Genomic DNA, 20206 nt, shown 5'->3' with positions numbered 1-20206 from the left:
TGTTTTGGTTCTCGTTCCACATGGTAAAGGGTCAGGTAAATTCTTTTTCAGCACATTTGCGAGATGACGATGGCGATAATCACCAAAACAAAACAAATTGACAGCTATTACATATACCAATGCAACTACACCGGAAATGTTTTTTTAAGCATCAAAGTGGAGTCCGGAACGGTGTAGCTACATCGCGAAAACGAATTCGACATCTGTTTCGCCTCTTCACACCACTGCAACGGCACTAAACGCGGATGAAACGAAAATGACTCTTCTCAACTCAATATGCCAGAAATCCTCCGAACTTTGTTCAACGGAAATCCGAACGACCAAATCACATTTGGCTTAAGCATAGTTTACAGTTCCGAGCGAAGTGAAAAGTTTGATAAGTGAAAAAGCGTTAATTTTCGCTAGCGAAATCCGTCGTGAAAACTCGGTTGTGGAACACACAGGTATTTCACCAGCCTGCAGCGGTGCCTTAGAATATTAATGTTTATTCACGAGTAGATATATCAGCACATTTATTTTCTGATTCAACTCAGTAACCTATGCTCATTGCGACGATGCGTTAATATCGTTTATCATATTTAATGACAGAACAGTGGAATGAATATCAAAGGCTTCGTAATGATATTAACAGTGGAATGAATATCAAAGGCCTCGTAATGTAATTATCAATCCAAGTAGTGAAAATCTGTTCAGACGTTGTACACTGCACAGTACAGTATAAATTGTCGAATGAGGTTAATTTTGATTTTCACTATTTTGATATGATTTTCATTTTCGACGATCAAAACATCAACACGAGTGTTAAAATTTATCTTGTCGGTGGTTATCAGTTGTTTGGTATCATGAATACCAACGGTCGCATGGGTAGTATTATAGTCAATATAAAGACGACTGTCAGTGCGTCTTGAGCTGCCCGACAGATCAGACGTATTTTCGGTTGCTTGTGGACTGGTCTTTGACTACCTATAGCTTCAAAGTTTGTGTTTTGTCAGTGTGTCTTTTAAAGATTACCTGGAAGTTAACTTACATCAGTCTTTCTCAAGACTACCTATTTCTTTCTTTCTCAATACTTGCAATTTGATATTATTTTTGAACTTTTTTCGTATCACCTGAAATGGCAGGACGAAAAAAGAAACCACGCATCGCTACGGGGAAGAAAAGAGAGGCATCTTTTTCTGAAACTAGCTTATGCAGTGAAAATTTATATGATATTCTGCCTAAGCAAGAAGTGAAATTTCTGTAAAAAAGAAGAAAGTTCCACCTATTGTGGTAACTATTGCTTCTGAATTTAATATTTTTAAAAGAGAACTTTCTACGTTTCTCTCCGACGTCAAAGTTACTTATCAAATTGGCCGAAGAGGCGAATGCCGTTTACTGGCCCAAACATTGAAAGATTGGAATCGTCTTATTCAGTATTTAACTGAAAAGATGTATAAATTTTTTACATCTGATACGAAGAGCGCCAAGCCGTTCAAGGTCGTATTGAAAGGTCTCACCAACGATCAAACCGTTGATGAGATCAAAATTACTTTGACAGAATTACTTAAATAATTATTTAATTCATTTTAACCGCAGTGAGGTTAACAACTTAAAATTTTTTGAAAAAGCACATGCTTTATATAACGTAAGTGTAAAATGGGAATTATATCGAAAGATTGGCGGAGGTATAAAGCATATCACCCAATGCCGTGTTTGCCAACGTTACGGTTATGGTTCAAAGTTTTGTAACATGGACCAAAAATGCCTCATTTGTGGAGACTCTTCTCACAAAAAGGACACATGTCCTGTGAAAGAGAGTAAAAATATTCGCTGTGCGAATTGTAACGGCAACCATATGTCGAATTTATATCAATGCCCAGCCCGTTTAGCAATTGTTAAGGCAAGGCAAGGTAAACAAAATTCTCCAAGCGTACCAGTGACGCATAGTTTACCTACTCCTTTGCATACCCGTTTAACTTATGCACAGGTTACAGGTAGTTCGAACATTATACCGCCTAGTGTTGGTAGTTCGAAAATGACCGTTAATATGGGTAAGCAAAACACGCTAGAAAATAATTGTACACCTATTACTCCAGCTAATATTGCTGCCGAAAATATTTTTTCTAATGTCAACTGCCTGGGGCCTATTACGGCAGGTAAACTTTCTTTTTTGCAACAGGCAATGTTCGATCTTATGAACGCCATGTTGCAGGCAAAATCAATGTTTGACGCCATTCAAATAGAAACAAATTTTACTATTAAAATTGTTTCTAATTTAAAATTTAGCAATAATTTTAAATAAAACAATTAAAATATTAAATTGGAACGCTCGCTCATTGAAGGCCAATGAGAATGAGCTTTTTAATTTTTTAACAGTAAATAATGTGCATATTGCAATTATTACTGAAACATTTTTGAAACCTAACATAAAATTAAAATATGATCCCAATTACGTGGTTCATAGATATGATAGGATTCAGGGTTCCGGCGGTGGAGTTGCAATTGTTATTCATCGCCGAATCAAACATCGTGCTCTTCCTCATCTTGAGACGAAAGTTATTGAAACTTTGGGAATTGAAGTTCAAACTGAACTTGGGATCTTATATATTGCCGCAGCATATTTACCATTTCAATGCACACGCGAGAACAAAAATTATTTTAAAGGTGATTTACAAAAACTCACCAGAAATGGTTCGAAATTTTTTATAATCGGCGATTTTAACGCCAAACATCGCTCATGGAATAATTCTCAAAGTAATTCCAATGGCAAAATTTTATTCAATGATTGTTCTTCAGGATACTATTCTATTTTGTCTCCGAATAGTCCTACATGCTTTTCTTCTGTAAGAAACCCTTCAACAATTGATTTGGTGCTTACAGATCAAAGCCATGTATGTAGTGATTTGATCACACATGCTGACTTTGATTCTGACCATCTTCCAATAACTTTTTCTTTATCACATGAATCAGTTTTAAACCCTATGAGCTCTGTTTTTAATTATAACAAGGGAAATTGGGAAAGATACAAAACTCATATTGAGAGAAATTTCAATAATGAGCTTGATTTGCAAAACGAAGTGAATATTGATTCCGCTTTGGAAGCATTAAAATGTGCAATTGTTGATGCCAGGAATTATTCTGTTCTAAAGGCTCAAGTGAAATTTGATTCTCCAATAATTGACGAAAATCTTCAACTCCTAATTCGTTTTAAAAATGTCCGCAGACGTCAATATCAACGTTCTCGTGACCCTGTTTTTAAAACTATTTATAAAGATTTTGAGACTAAAGTTGAAAAATTGAAACCATATTCAAAACCTTTTTGGAAGCTGTCGAAGATTCCTGAGAAACCTTCAAAGCCTATTCCAGTTTTAAAAGATGGTGAACGATTTCTTGTATCCAATGAACAAAAGGCTCAAAGACTTGCTCAGCAGTTTGAGAGTGCTCATAACTCAAATTTGAATTTTGTGAGTCCAATTGAAAATGAAGTCACACGTCAATTTGATTTAATTTCTTCCCAGATTTTTTAACCTGCAGAAATAATTGAAACTAACTTGAATGAGATTAAATCAATTATTAAAAATTTCAAAAATATGAAAGCACCTGGTGACGATGGAATCTTTAATAAACTAATCAAACATCTCCCTGAGAGCACAATGGAACTTTTAGTGAAAATTTTCAATTGCTGCTTCAAAATTGCATATTTTCCCAAATTATGGAAAAATGCAAAAATTACTCCAATTTTAAAACCGGATAAGAACCCAGCTGAAGTTTCAAGTTATCGACCAATCAGTTTGCTTTCTTCAATAAGTAAACTGTTTGAGAGAATTATTCTTAACAGAATGATGTCACACATCAACGAAAATTCAATTTTTGCAAATGAACAGTTTGGATTTCGCCATGGGCATTCCACAACTCATCAATTGCTCAGAGTTACTAATATGATACGAGCTAACAAATCTGAAGGTTATTCCACTGGAGCTGCTCTTTTAGACATAGAAAAAGCGTTCGACAGTGTTTGGCATAAAGGTTTGATTGCGAAATTGCAAACTTTTAATTTTCCAATTTTCCTAATCAAAATTTTGAAAAATTATTTTACTGATCGAGCTCTGCAGGTTGTCTATCAGAATTCAAAATCTGATAGATTTCCTGTCAGAGCAGGTGTACCTCAAGGTTCAGTCTTGGGTCCAGTCCTGTACAACATATTCACTTCAGATCTTCCTGATTTGCCTCCAGGATGCACAAAGTCATTGTTCTGCGATGACACAAGCATTTCCGTAAAAGGAAAAAGTCTTCGTGTCATGTGCAGTCGATTGCAGAAAAGTTTAGATATTTTTTTTTCCTACTTGCAAAAGTGGAAAATCTCTCCCAATGCTTCTAAACTCAAATGATAATTTTTCCGCATAAGCCTAGGGCTTCTTTCCTCAAGCCAAACAATAATCACGTTGTCAAGATGAATGGGGTTATTTTAAGTTGGTCCGACAAGGTTAAGTACTTGGGACTAATTTATGATAAAAAACTTATTTTCAAAGAGCACATTGAGAGTATACAAGCCAAGTGCATCAAATATACGAGATGTTTATATCCTCTCATTAACAGGAATTCTAAACTTTGTTTAAAGAACAAACTTTTGATTTACAAACACATTTTTAGACCAGCAATGCTTTATGCTCTACCGATCTGGTCAAGTTGCTGTTCAACAAGGAAGAAAACGCTCCAAAGGATTCAGAATAAAATTCTGAAAATGGTTTTGAAGCTTCCTACTTGGTTTGGTACACTCGAATTACATAGACTTACTGGTGTTGAACCATTAGAAGCTATGTCAAATAAAATTATTAACAATTTTCGACAAAAATCGTTGCAATCCTCAATTGCTACGATAAGCTCTCTTCATAGCCAATAAGTTAGCAAATAAGTTAGTTGTAAGTTTACTTCCCCTTTTTTGACAAGTAGGTTTAAATCCCTACGAATGATAAGTCTTAATTGCGAAAGCAAACAAATCCTAACAATTAAAATTACAAATTTCTAACAGTGTTGAGAAGTCACCATTTGTGATTGGACACACATACTCATTATTTACTAATATTTATCATAAATACTTAAGCTACTAACAAATCCCCCCTTAAAAAAAAGACGACTGAAAACCACTGCTTTTAAATATCATGACAGTGAATATTCTCAGCACTGGCCTGCAGCATACAGTTTCTGTGAAGCGGAATTCACGAGTTTACACTTCGACCGAAGTGAAAATTGCCCGGAACTGACAGAATATAAACGCGCTGGAACGTCAAGTTTTCGCTATCTGCTTCTTTTTTTCACTAGTGTGTGCATGTGTGTGGAAAGTAAGCCCAAGTAAAAAAGATGCGATTCACAACCTTCAATTTTTCTGGATCGAATTTGTTTACAGTTCTGAGCGAAGTCATATTTTCGAAGTTTCCATTTTCCATTTTGTATGAGATTTTCACTTCCCTTGGAGCTCTAAACAAGGCTTTATTTTTAACTGTAACCATAATATGCAACTGCTATTACACTATGCTACCAATTCCACTAATGTAAATAATCTAAAACAGCGAAATTTTGAAATAAAACGCGCCGCGAAAATCTTCCAGACCAGCCGATGGCGGTGATCGAGTCGAGAATAGCGATGACCTTTTTACTCCTTTAACCCCTTTTCCGGAAACCTCAGATTGTGCAAATTTTATATATAGTCTCCGATTTTTTTTCACTATACATATATAATGGAATAAGGAAAAATATTGGCTTTATTTATTTTACATAAATGTTTTCTGATTTTCTCATAAATATGATGAATTTTATTTTTGACTCATCCACCTAAAAGTCAGTATTTTGGATATTATTGCAATCAAACGAAGAACAAGTTCTGAGCAGTGTTACTATATTTGTCAACTCGTTTTTTTTTGTTTTCTAATTTTTTTTTTGTATTTTTTATTTTTTTATTATCTTATTTTCATTTATTTTATTATTTCTTGAAATTTGTTATTATTTTATTTATTTATAATTTTTCAATTATTTATAATTTTTCATAAAAGTCAATTAGGAAACGTCTATGAATTACGTAACACAAACATACATAGATCTTCAAAATTTCGAATGGGTTGCAACGCTTTGTCAGACAGCCCTTACTGCTAATTTTCTTATAATGCACCCTCGACAGTAACTTTCAGTAATCAGTATTTCATATCTATTTTAAAGTTTTTCTTCAGGCAATTTAATTTGTCTTGACTCACGGAAGCAAGAAAATGTTGACCTGTTAGAACGATGAGGTTCTGTCGAATTTTTCACCGAGACAGAAATACCGTACGTCACAGTTGACGGTTATTTTTTATTCAACGCACTACGACCTAAAAGAAGGATCTTTTGTGTCTGCTGTATTTAGCATTTCTATTGTTAGCAATATCACTATCAAGAGCATTCGGCAAGCTTATTTTTTATCTGTGCTTGTATCTATGCTTTTTCACCCTTCCTATTTACGCTTACTGCTCAGAGCCTGGTTACCTCCTGCCAGCATTATCACCAATTATAATTCCTTGAAACGGTGTCAACTAAACACCCTATGGCACGTGATTTGGTATGTTCGACATTGCAAATTTAAGTGCATTTACTACTAATTGAAAGAATGATTTTAAATAACATACACCAAATTTGTTCTACATTTTATCATTATTTTACATATGGATAATTGCAATTCATCATGTGGTTAAACAATAATAACTGTTTAAAATCTGTTGTAACATCCCTGGCAATTTCATTTTAGCTTTTATAATTCCATAGTTATAGATAACAAAGTGTGACTCCTCATCAGAACTACAACTACCTAGCATAAAATGTGATCTTTTCTTTTAAGATGTTGTTTATTTAGAAAAATTGTTAGAATTTAGACATTTTTTTTTTGAACTTTGAAAACGAAAACGACATGCCATCCAGCTCCATTCAACTTCAAGAGGGTCGAATTCAGTTGTCAAATCATGCATAAAAAACTATAAAACCAATTTTTATTCTGTAAATATTAGGGTTGGGAAAAATGATCGATTTTCCAGAACCAATTTTTTTGGTTCCTTTTGGGGCCCCAAACAACCCTGAACTTACCGGAAGTCGATTGGGTTTGTCACCGCTTGGCCCATTGCATTTCAAATTTGTATGAAAATTTGGGAAAACCTACTTTTTTGCATTTACCTTTCTAGAGAGCTCAATAATGATCTAACAATGAACTACATTACGTAAAAGTATAGTATTTTAGATGCCCAACAACTTTGCGAAAGGCACTGAAGAGCTAGGATGTCCCTAAAAAGAGCTATAACTGTTCAAAGTTGAGTATGTCGATTTAAATGCAGAAAATCTTGTTTTCTGCCAACATTACCAATGTACCGGCGCCAGTAGGATTCCCATCAGAAACAACCTGTCGTAACGAGTTTATACACTCAGCTGGATCAAACAAACAAATTCAGGTCAATATTCTAGGCGTAGGTAGAATCTACAACGTGTTTCAGAGGTTACTTCTGATGGAAATCTGACTAACGCCGGTACACTGGCAGTGTTGTCAGAAAAAATGATTTGCAACATAAATTTCGACATACTCAACTTTAAACAGCTCCAGTATTTTTTGGGACACCCTAGCTCTTTGATGTCTTCGGCCAAGTTGTTAGGCATAAAAAAAACTACCATTTGAAGTCATTAAACCTATGGTTTGAGCCACTTTGAGCTCTTTAGAAAGGAAAATGCAAAAACGTTGGTTTTCCATACAAATCTCCATATAAATTTGAAATGCAATGCGCCAAGCGGAGACTAAACCAATCGACTACCGATAAATTTAGGATTGTTTGGGGCCCCAAATAGAACAAAAAAAGCTTGGTACTGGCTTCCTGCTATCAAGTTTCGTTTTTTCCATATAACGATTCCCCACCCTAATAGATATACTATTAGGTTGGAATTATTCAGCCATTGAGGCATCCCTATTTCACAGAACAAGCAAGGTGATTGTACTTCAACTGAATCTTTTCAAAGAAAAATATTTGCTCACTTAGGCTTATCTACGTATACTAAACCAAACAAACCCAATATTTACTATAAAACCGCGAATGTGTTCGACCTGAACAATGTATACATCGTACGCAATATCTGACAGCAAATTACCATTTATTGTTCGAGTTATTTATAGACACTTATCATGTAAAATGTAAAAAATATACGCGAGATGCGGTAGTGAAGCTATAGCATGCAGAGATGTCATATGAGGGACGTAAGAAAGCATGAGCTTTTCGCCGAATTTCTCAAATTTCGTTGATTCGTTTGGCTGAAGTTTCTTATTTTATAACCGAACTGCAACTGAACGCGTTAAAATTATACCGAACTCCATGGGTGGTTTAAAGGTTCTTACATATGATCTTTACCGCAACTCATTCAAAAATATTTCGAAGGATAGAGTTGGTGCAATTTACAGATCAAATTTCGCATAGGAGGGCATGTTACTTAAATATAAAAAGGTACGCAAACTGGCAAAAACTACAAAGAAAATCCTTCCGAAACGGATTGTTCCTAAACGTCAGCAGGATATCCTGATTCTCACAAATGGAGCTCGCAAAATGCATCACTTAACAAATAAGACGTCGTGCATTAATTACGTAAAACTAAAAATCTACAAACAAACAATAAGTAAAATTCAATATGAGTCTTTTCTTCTAAAATCACGTAATACTACACAACCTGCACCCTCTCCAAAAGTTTCAATTTTGAGAAAATAACGCTATAAAAACGGTTTAAAATCAAACATGATAAAGTTTTCAAGTCATCATTTATCATGTATAAATTACCTTCCTAGTGCAATCAAAGGAACCCAGGTAGCAATTTATGATTCATGATACTCTTGGAGACTCTCTCGAAACTCATTTTGTACTTGTTATACACAACCTGAAATGTTACGTGGGTAATCAACGTTAGCATTTTTATCGAAAGCAATTCAAGGTTAAAAATATGGAAAAATCATAAATCATCGTATACGTATGTTCGTACGTGTGTACGCGTTTATTCATAAGTGGGTGCATGTACGTTTGGTTATGTGTGTGCATGCTCGTATGTGTGTGTATGTATGTTCGATTTAACGATTTTTTTTTTGTAAATTTTTAGTGCAGTTGCGCTGATGGTTACCGAAAAATTTATATCTGAAACGAAAAATGCCACAAGTTTATTGAATTGAAAAATGCATGGGCACATCTTTTCTAAAAAATACTAAAGTTCGCATTAGAAATACCTAATCACAGTTCTATCTAAAAGTTCAACATTATGGTTATCAATTCATATAGTAAAAAACTAATTGAAAACATGTTCTAGCACTTTACAGGAACTGCACTATCATCTCCAATAGCTTATCTTTATCATCTTTTGTTATCTATTGTTTCTTCCAGAAAAGAAATCAAAGTCATCCGATATGTCTCGTACATTCGGGGTATTCTGCTGTCCTTCATCATGTTCACCACCCGAGTGTCGATTTTTATCAGCTTGATCGCATATGCTTTGTTGGGTAACTTTGTGACGGCAGAAAAAGCCTTCGTCGTAACGGCATACTACAACATCTTACGCGCCACAATGACTATTTTCTTTCCACAAGGTATCGCTCAGTTTGCTGAAGCGATCGTTTCTGTGCGTCGTATTCAGAAGTTTATGTCCTATGAAGAAGTTGAAGCTGCACTGGGCGTTTCAATGACCGAACCAGAAAAGGACAAAGACGATGATTTATTCGACAGTAGTAGCGAAGATTTGAACAACGGCGTAAAGAAACCGGTTGCATTGGATGCGGATCGAATGATGCGACATTCGGAATCCGATGGTTTGAATGAACAACCCAATGCGGAAAGGCATCTCTCTGAAGCTGGTGTGATTGTTGATTTGGCTACGGCCCGGTGGGATCCTAAAGCAACAGAGTATACATTGGAAGGAGTTAATTTGCATGTTCAGCCCGGAACACTAGTAGCAGTTATTGGCCCGGTGGGTGCCGGAAAGTCAAGCTTAATCCACGCGATACTTGGAGAGTTGCCTTTAGAGGGAGGTAGTATAAAGATGAACGGAGAAGTATCATATGCTTCGCAAGAACCATGGCTATTTTCGGCCTCGGTTAGACAAAACATCCTTTTTGGATTACCCATGGACAAAGAGCGATACAAACGAGTAGTAAAAACGTGTGCTTTGGAACGAGATTTCCAGCTGTTTGCGAACGGCGATAAAACCATAGTCGGGGAACGTGGCGTTTCGTTATCAGGAGGACAAAAAGCTCGTATCAGTTTAGCACGAGCAGTCTACCGACAGGCCTCTGTGTATCTTCTAGACGATCCGCTTAGTGCCGTAGATGCTCATGTTGGACGCCACCTGTTTGACCATTGTATGCGTGATTATCTCAAGGGAAAGATTGTAATATTAGTTACTCATCAGTTACAGTATTTGCAAAGTGCCGATCAAATTGTAATTCTCAAACATGGCAGAGTTGAAGCAGTTGGAACATACGATAATTTACGGGAGACTGGTTTAGACTTTGCGCAACTTTTATCCGCACCAAGTGGTAAGGAAGACGATGATGGTACAGATTCTGAAGCCTTTAAACGTTCCGGTAGTTTATACCGGAGACAAAGCAGCGAGTCCAGTACGGATTCCACTACAGTTGACGGAGATACTACAGATATTCAGGTGAACGAAGAAAAACGCAAGGAGGGTTCTATTGGATTTGCTGTGTATAAAGCGTATTGCAAAGCGAGTGGAGGTTACACAATAGTATTTTTGCTATTTATGGCTTTTGTTATGTCACAGTTGGCTGCTTCGGGAGGGGACTACTTTCTTAACTATTGGGTGAACAAGGAAGAATCTAGAATTAATTCAATCACCGCGATTGATAATAGTACGGAAATCCTTGCTGACAAGCCAGAAAATGTAACTGAGCTAAATGCAGAAAAAAGTACAACAGACAACGTAGTGAAAGACATTTTTCGTGGACTTTTGGACTCATTCCGGCAATTGACTGGATCAGAAGATGAAGGAAGATATATTGATACTTATATTTTTAGCGGTCTAACTCTAGCGACTGTTGTCATAACGCTGAGCAGAAGTATGCTATTCTTTAAGGTGAGCATTTTCTGTTAGTTCTATGAAAAATATTTAAAATTATTAATATTTTTGATTACAGACGGCAATGCGTGCTTCTCGAAGACTGCACGATTCCATGTTCGATGGTGTTACTCGTGCCACCATGTATTTCTTCAACACAAATCCGTCTGGTCGAATCTTAAACCGTTTTTCCAAAGACATGGGGCAGATTGACGAATATTTGCCGTCGGTTATGGTGGATGTAGTTCAAATTTTTCTTTCTCTGCTCGGAATCGTAGTTGTGGTGGCAATCGTAAATCCGTACAATTTAATTCCCACTCTAGTGATAGGAATTATTTTCTACTTTCTACGGGATCTGTATCTGCACACATCTCGCAACGTTAAACGCGTCGAAGCCATTAGTAAGTGTATTGTCCAGAAGCCTTCAAGATCACCTTCGTAAATGAATCTAACTTTATAATTTGTTTCAGCACGATCACCCATTTACTCTCACCTATCCGCCTCACTCTCTGGACTTTCCACTATACGTGCCTTTGGTGCAGAAAAGATCTTGGTTCGGGAATTCGATGGTCACCAAGATCTTCACAGTTCCTCTTTCTATCTGTTCATTTCAACATCACGAGCATTTGGATTCTACTTAGATGTGTTTTGCGTAATCTACATAGCAATTGTAACGTTAACGTTCTTTGTTCATGGAGGCAGTGGTGGCAATGTGGGCCTAGCAATTACCCAAGCTCTAGGCATGACTGGCATGGTGCAATGGGGAATGCGTCAGTCGGCAGAACTTGAAAATACGATGACTGCAGTTGAGCGAGTTGTTGAGTACGACACGGTCGACCCGGAGCCGGCACTGGAAGCTGATGGTGATAAGAAACCGCCGAAAGAGTGGCCTCAGAAGGGCCGAGTGAAATTTGAAAAACTATCTTTGCGATATCATCCAGACCCGAAGACTGACCGCGTTCTTAAAGAGCTGGAATTCGAAATTGAACCATGTGAAAAAATAGGCATTGTGGGTCGCACCGGTGCTGGTAAATCTTCATTAATTAATGCACTGTTCAGACTGTCCTACAATGAGGGCTCAATTGTAATCGATGCGCGAGATATACATGAGATGGGTTTACATGACTTACGCGGCAAATTATCGATAATTCCTCAAGAGCCAGTCTTGTTTTCTGGAACACTGCGGTACAATTTGGATCCGTTCGACGAATACCCCGATGAGAAATTGTGGCGCGCTCTTAAAGAGGTGAAATTAGAAAGTGCTGTTAACGAATTACCTTCAGGACTATCATCAAAAATTAACGAGGGTGGAAGCAACTTCAGCGTTGGTCAACGTCAATTAGTTTGCCTGGCTCGCGCCATACTTAGGGAGAACAAGATTCTGGTGATGGACGAAGCGACTGCTAATGTTGATCCTCAGACTGATAAATTGATACAGCAAACAATTCGAGAAAAATTCGATGATTGCACAGTGCTAACAATTGCGCACAGATTGAACACCGTGATGGATTCCGATAAGGTGAGTAACTGTTGGTCCGTTGGGACCGACTTCTGAAGGAAATTGTATACTATGATCTTTTTTTCGAATAGGTACTAGTAATGGATGCTGGACATTGCATTGAATTTGGCACTCCGTACGAACTATTGACCACAAAAGAAGGTCCACGAGTATTCTACGGAATGGTAAAACAAACAGGCAAAAGTACTTTTGAAAGTCTCCTGAAAACTGCAAAGGAGGTAAGTGTTCATAAGGGTGGGTCAAGATAGTCGAATCTCCAGAGGTAAGTTTCTTGGTTCCATTTGGGGTTCTAGACAGTCTCAAATTCTCCGGAAGTCGATTGTTCTCATTTCAGGTTGGCGCATTGCATGTCAACTTCGTATGGGAAACCTATTCTTGCATTTCCCTCTCAGAGAGCTCAGTAATGATTTATTAATACAATACATTACGTGAAAGTATAATCATAGACAGACGTCCATGTAAGAATACTATTGATATGAATTTCGTGTAAATTTTCTAACAGAAATACGTTATAAATCACTTGTACAATAGCAAAACAGGTGTACGAGGCTGATGTCGCTGATAGCGGTATCTGGTAACGTGTTGCTATTTTCTTGAAATTTGACAAATGTTGAAAATTCAGTTTAGACGTCCGTCTGCGGTATGTTTTGAATTGCTTAGCAATTTTGCCAAAGATACTTAGGAGTTAGGGTGTCCCTAGAAAGCTGTAGCTAGTCCAAGTTGAGTATGAGAGTGTATATCAAATTAAGTGCTGAAAACCTTTTTTTTTTTTTGCAACAATACCAGTGCTGTTTGTCGTTTTGACCTTATAGATTCAGCTGTATTAAGCAAACAAATTTGGGTAAATTTTATAACTTTTTGGCGAAGTTTTTAGGCGGTAAGAATCTATATATTGAAGTCATGAAACGTATGGAGTCATTTTCAGCTCTTCAAAAAGAAAAATTCAGATTTCTCATACAAATCTTCATACAAATTTGAACTGCAATGTACCAAGTGGAGACACTAACAATCAGTTTCCGATAAGATTGGCATTGTTTGTGGTTTCAAATGGAACAAATAAAACCTGATTCTGTTCTATCTAGTTTTTTTTTTTCATATAACGAAGATCTTTTTAGGTGTTTATAGATTGTAAAAATACATTATTATATATTTATCCCCATTTAAGGCTCACAACCGTAAGCAAGGACGAAACGATGGTCTCGCGAGCTAAATTCTACTCGGTATACGAAGGCACACACCCCATCTTCAAGTATAGTGAAGATATAAGGCCACTATACACACTACCATCAGCGCGTACTTTTTCGCACCAATAGTTAATAAGAATAGGATAAGCTAAACTAAACGTATGAGCCGATTTTGATACTTGATCAAAATAAATCAAATAATTAAGCTCACCACAAGTGCTACTTACATTGTATACTGTCATATTAATGATTATGCAGTTGTACTTAAGAACTGACTACAATATGTGCCGCAGTACAAACCAATAGAGAGTAACAACTTTCCTAACGGGTCTCGTTGAAAAGACCATAAAAGTGCTTAAAGTTTATTGGTGTTATGTTATTGTATAAATTATTAAAAGTGCGACTGATTGGTTCAGGCTACTTAGAAACTCAGTTATAAGTCACGTAACTAATTCTTCAGTACTTGTTCATGTTCATTTTTCTTAGAATATTAATTAAACATTACACTTACATCAACCAACTAGAAGAAAAAAAAAGTTCCACTATACTATGACATTGAACCTCAGAAATTAATATCTTCATGTTCAGCAGTGATTTTGTTCAATTCGCTGTTAAAAGAGAAATTGTTTGTTTTTTGATGTAATAAATGATATTATTTGGAAAAAATATGTTTATTTCCCAAACATTTAGCGTTGTATTTCGAACTCAAATTCATTGTTTCACCTCCGATTTTTGTCCGAAAGCCTCGACAAGGATTCATAAACTGTATCAACTAAGGAGCAATTCCATGCAACGAAAGGCACTCGTGCAACCCCACAAAAAGCGGTCAACCATTTAAATCTACCATTTTTTAGCTGGCTGAAACTTTGTACAGATGTTCCTATGGGCTAAAGATGTCATTCTGTGATATTGGTATTTTTTTTTTTTTTGATTCACGACAAATTTGTAAAAAGAGTTGAAGTGCCGAAGGGTTTTCCCCAAATGAACCATTCACCAGAATACTAGTATAGTACTAGTTGCCAGAATTTTAAACCACCGAAAGTAGTAGTTACCAGAAAACTATTCCCCATAATGTACTTATGCCCAGAAAACTATTCTCCCGAATCACCGTAACCAAAAAAAACATTACTATTCAGTTATTATATCGATAACATTATAAATTATTTGTAATTTTTAATTACCGAAAACTGTTATGTAAAAATTATATAATACAATCACAGACAAACAGACGTACCTCTTCGAAGAAAATTCTGAAAAATCTTCGTCCTTATTATTCGTTTCACTCATGCGCCACCATGTGAGCTTATTACCTACTAACTTATTTTCGTAAAACGGTTTTTGTCTTTGCTAATAGGTATCTACGCGGGCTTAAATCCACACCAGCTGCTTTACTGACGGTTTTTGTCTTCGATAATGAATGTGCACGCTTGCTTATAGCGACACCAGCGGCATTATTGCCTACTAAGCAAAACTTCAAAATAATCGTTATTTTTCTAGTCGATGAAATTGTTATCGAGTGGCACGTCAGTTTGTCTGTGATACAACTATTAACTATTTTTGATAACTAATGTTATAATAAAAAGATTATCATTTAACTATTTTGTAATGGCAATACAATTACTAATATTTGGTCCTCTAACGGCGTATTGTGCTCATTTGCTACTGTTCTTTTAATTTAATATTTCTATTTACAACCTTTTCGCAACAAGGCCTGACCAACCATATCAATACAGCTCTGCCATGGCAAGGAACCAAGGCGACCGTAAGCTAGTAACTGTTTTTGCTTTGAACATCCTGATTGTAAATCATATTAATGCGGCTCTGCAAGCATAATCGAGCCGGCCGCCGACCCGCCATCGTAAACGTCGGCCCCTTGCATGCAAACAACCGATCTGCTGGATTGCTGGTTAAGACAGTTACGTAACTGGGATGTTTGCTCAAAATAAAAAATTCGGAGGGGGGTCAGGTTGCTCAGCGTGACGTAATTTTAATCGAGTCCGACCTATACCTAAATCTATAACAAAAACGCTCGAACACTTCACTTTACCTTAATGACGATTTCTCTCGTTACTCCACTGAGATTCAACTAAAGACATTTACCACAAAGAATCAAAACAATGATCGCAGTGGTCCAAATTTTACAAAACAAAAAAGACAAAAATCGTTCACAAAGAGCCCTGTGTTCCGGAATCGAAAAAGTAGGATTTTTCCAAAAGTTCTGGATATTGTTACACTTCCAAACTGAATATCCTAATAAAATCAGGACAAATGCTAGAATATGAAAAATAAATCAGAACGCCCACAGAGGATCTCAAAATCAGGATATGCCCTGCTAAATCAGGACGGGTGGTATCCCTGGTGGTATGTGGTGGTGGTATCCCAACGCCGACATAGGTATCGATGGTTGATGGGTGGTGTGATCCACTCACTCTCAGCCCAAACTGGTCTAGATTCAATTCTAGCTGACACCGGGAGATTTTTTGAGTCGAAAAATCTTTGAAGTCATGCCTACCATCGCATGAGGAAGTAAAGCCGGTAGAGTAGGTCCGTTAATCAAAGGGGATCGTAAGATAGAGTCGGTGATTGGCACAACAGTGGCGGTTTCAAATTTGAATAACTTTTTAAAATATAGATGATTGATTTTTAACTCCCAATCTATATAACCCTCCCAGCTGGTCTCGAGGTACGATGCTGGCCTATCAAGCCAGTAGTCGTAGGTTTAAGTCTTGGTTTAGGAAAGACTGTTTGTGTCAGTAAGTTCGTAGCGCCTAGCCTCGCAATTGCCCTGATGTTCTAATGTTGGCCGTATATCCGCCAGGTTTTGGGGGACTCGCCGAACCCTTTAAACCCCCCCTCCCTCTTCCACAGTAATTTTCCAAGGGGCAACGTATCATTTTGAATTTAGGAACCAAACATCACTCTCAGATTTCTACTACTTTTCAAAAATATTAGGATTTCTTAAATTTTCTGATAAAAGAAAGCTATAATTTAGATCGCCATGACCTTCATAGTCATAGGAGTACTCAGAATTCAGCAGGTTTTCCAATAGAATAAAGTAAAGCATCTTGAAACTATAGAAGCTAAATTAAACTTAATATTTAAAAATTATTCATTTTCCATTAGAACAAAAGAGATTATTAGAATAATTTTAAAAAAATTTAAGGGGCCGTATAATTCAACGAATCACATCACTAAAACTCACATGGTGGTGATAATCACCAAACAAAATGGAAATTACCTGCTGTAATCAATGAAATCTCTGCTTTTTAAGATATTTTTTTGTGTGGACCCCTCTGTGACCAGTAGTTTTTTGACGTGGGACTACGTCTTTCTTCACTACACTAAGGTACTTTCTGGGAAAACTGGATTGAACATGTAACGTTTTTGGTTGGCGGAATGGAAGATTTTAGATGCTAATAGCGCTCAAACTACTGTTCCGATTTCAATAGTTAATATACCGTTGGAAAGCTAAAATATACAAGATTTGTATAACATGATAATTTTAGTTGCCATTTTCTCATTACTCCGTGAAAATTGCGGGAAAGTTTGAAGGTCGAATCTCCACATACATTTTTCATACGATTGGTATATTTTCCTAACGCAGACTTCAAAAACATAGACGAAATGATTTCACGCATTCAGTCATTGGCTAGCAATGCCAGCCAATTGGCATCGCATTCATCACCCAACGCAAACGACGAAGAAAAAGAGCAGAGATGCTTCCACGTGATTGGTTCTTCCCCCAATCACCCAAGTTCTCCACACTAATCATTCCCTGGTCGACCGTCAAGGCGAACAGTTCGGCTTCCCTTCGATCTGAGTTGGACCCCACCAGTGGTAATCTAATTCAGATATCGTTGTTGGAATACAGCCCGAAACTGGACGTGATCGGCACTGGGGACCATTGGAAGCAGGGTTGCCACATTTATATCTGTATTTTTCTTTGAAAATATCTGTATATCTTTATCTCGGGCCAAAAAATCTGTATTGAAAATCTGTATCGAGCAAACTCAGAATGTTGGATGGAAACATTTTTAATTGCAGAATATATTTAAACAGATTCATTTTTCTTTACGTGATATTTATGCAGGTTTTGGTAAATTTATATTTTAAAGCTTTCGTTTATTCAATATTAGTATCTCCTCCTTGGTCTGCAACGTAGCTTTCAGCTTTTAAAATTGAGATCATTAGCTTAGAGGCCATGCAATTTCTGGTTTCAACTATATATTAAAAGTATGCGTTCTAAATAAGCAGAAGAGTGTGGATTTATTGAAAAAAATCTCACAAATGATCTGTAACGAAAACTTGAAATTACCATCCCGCCTTTAGTGGTGTTCAACAACTCAGACCAAGTTAAATCATTTGTATCAATGAATCTTCCGGTCAAAAAGTTTTTTTTTCAAGCGTGCAAAATTCGTTAGATAGCCCTTGTCAGTCAGTTACTGTTACAAATTTAGGAAATTGACGCATCAAATAGTTTAAATTTTTTCAATTTCACGAACGATTTAAGATTACTCAAAGCTGCCGTTTTTCCCACAAGATCTGTGGAAACGCATCTCTCTGCAATTGGTTTTACGAACTTTGCATAGAAATCCTGACAAATATTTCGAAACGTTCATTTTCGCGCTTCGTTCAAGTCACATTCCACTTCTTCAGCATAGATACCAACGTAATCGTAATGTTGTCATTTTTTTTACAAAACTTTGAAAATCGTATAATCGAATTTTACCTTTGAAATTGATTTCGGTTCGTCGGTATAACAAAAAAAAATCTGTAAAATCTGTATTTTTGGCAATATTCTGTAATTCTGCAATACAGATTCTGTATTGCTTTTTCAGGTCAAAAATCTGTAAAATACAGAAAAATCTGTATATATGCCACATATATTGGAAGCCCTGATTGGAAGCCGTTGAAAGGGACCATTGAAAGACTTGGAAGCCGTTTGGATGCTGCCTATAGTAATTTGTGTAAGTATAGTGTGTCGTATACAAAGTGTGTGTGTCTGAGTAGCGTTAGCGTGTGTGTGTGTGTGAGTAGCGTGTGTTTGTGTGTGCGGGTAGCGTGTGTATGTGTGTGTGTGTGTGAGTAGCGTGTGTATGTGTGTGTGAGTAGCGTTTGTATGTGAGTGTGAGTATCGTGTGTATGTGTGTGTGAGTAGCGTGTGTATGTGTTTGTGTGAGTAGCGTGTGTATGTGTGTGTGTAGCGTGTGTATGTGTGTGTGTAAGTAGCGTGTGTGTGTATGTGTATGTAAGTGTGTATGTGTATGTAAGTGTGTATGTATATGTAAGTGGTGTGTGGGTGTGTGTATGTAAGTGGTGTGTGGTTGTGTGGGTGCGTGTATTAAGTGGTGTGTGGGTGTGCGTATGTAAGTGGTGTGTGGGTGTGCGTATGTAAGTGGTGTGTGGATGTGTGTATGTGTGTGTATGTATGTGTGTGTATGTATGTGTGTGTATGTATGTGTGTGTGTGTGTGTAAGTAGCGTGGGTGTGTCTGAGGAGCGTGTGCATGTGAGTTGTGTGTGTATATAGCGTGTGTGAAACGTGTATGTGTGTATAACATGTCTGCAAAAATGCATTCATCCGAGGAAAATTCATTTATGACAGAATACTTTTCTAGGCAACAAGTTAATTATTTTTCTTATTAGTTTGTAGGCTATGGTTTATGACAGGTGTATGTGTTTTTTTTGTTCATGGATTGTTGTGTATGGTATTTGTACGTTTTGTGTGTGTTATATACTATGGCAGAATTAAATCTTTACACCCACAATAGTCCCACGTCAAGCCTACGTTTGAGCACTCAAGCGCATACCCTTTAACTTTTTTATCTTTTGTGGTATTTTTCCAAGATTTACCAGTATGCAAATAGTAAGATTTTTATCAGATTATTGATGTGTTCTGCTAATATTGTAGATTGTTCAGAGTAATGCCCCAGCTGGTAATAACCTCCCCAGCTGGTCGAGAGGTACGATACTGGCCTAACAAGCCAGTCGTCGTAGGTTCGAGTCTTGACTCGGGAGAGACTGTTAGTGTCAGTAGGATCGTGGCGCCTAGCCCCGCAATTGTCCTGTACCCACACTTAACGGTCGGCTGCGAAGTATGTGTATAATAAACAGAAGGTCAAGTTTCGAATCGGAATGTAGCACCGAGGCTTTGCTTTTTTTCAGAGTAGTGCAAACATCAGAAAATTGCATTTGAAGTCCGTAAAAACGTTTTGCTAATATCGATGTTCCTAACTTTTTACCCTTTCAAAAGAATACCTAGAATTTTTTTACTATATAATATCCCGTTCACACTACACCGCATATCACCTGATATCAGGCGATTCGTGCTATCGAGGCCATATCACCATCCATATTACCTGATATCCCATACAATCAAGCTGCCAACGGATATCTTCTCGGCTACATGCTATCGCGGATAT

General features: G+C 37.0%; 1 protein-coding gene across 1 annotated transcript in view; it reads left to right on the top strand.

Annotated features, from left to right (window-relative positions):
* Window positions 1-14495, top strand: part of LOC129724891 (probable multidrug resistance-associated protein lethal(2)03659) — a 28374-nt gene extending 13879 nt beyond the window's left edge. Inside the window, exons 4-8 of the mRNA XM_055680169.1 lie at window positions 9396-11100; window positions 11162-11483; window positions 11553-12601; window positions 12673-12819; window positions 13767-14495. Coding sequence (XP_055536144.1) covers window positions 9396-11100; window positions 11162-11483; window positions 11553-12601; window positions 12673-12819; window positions 13767-13811 — 3268 coding nt within the window. The 3' untranslated portion in view covers window positions 13812-14495. The remainder of the gene's footprint in view (window positions 1-9395; window positions 11101-11161; window positions 11484-11552; window positions 12602-12672; window positions 12820-13766) is intronic.
* Window positions 14496-20206: the final 5711 nt, after the last annotated feature.

Source organism: Wyeomyia smithii, chromosome 2 (genome assembly GCF_029784165.1).
Source record: "Wyeomyia smithii strain HCP4-BCI-WySm-NY-G18 chromosome 2, ASM2978416v1, whole genome shotgun sequence".
Classification (NCBI taxonomy): domain Eukaryota; kingdom Metazoa; phylum Arthropoda; class Insecta; order Diptera; family Culicidae; genus Wyeomyia; species Wyeomyia smithii.
Note: the sequence above shows the minus strand (reverse complement) of the source record. Positions and strands in the feature narration are given on the sequence as shown.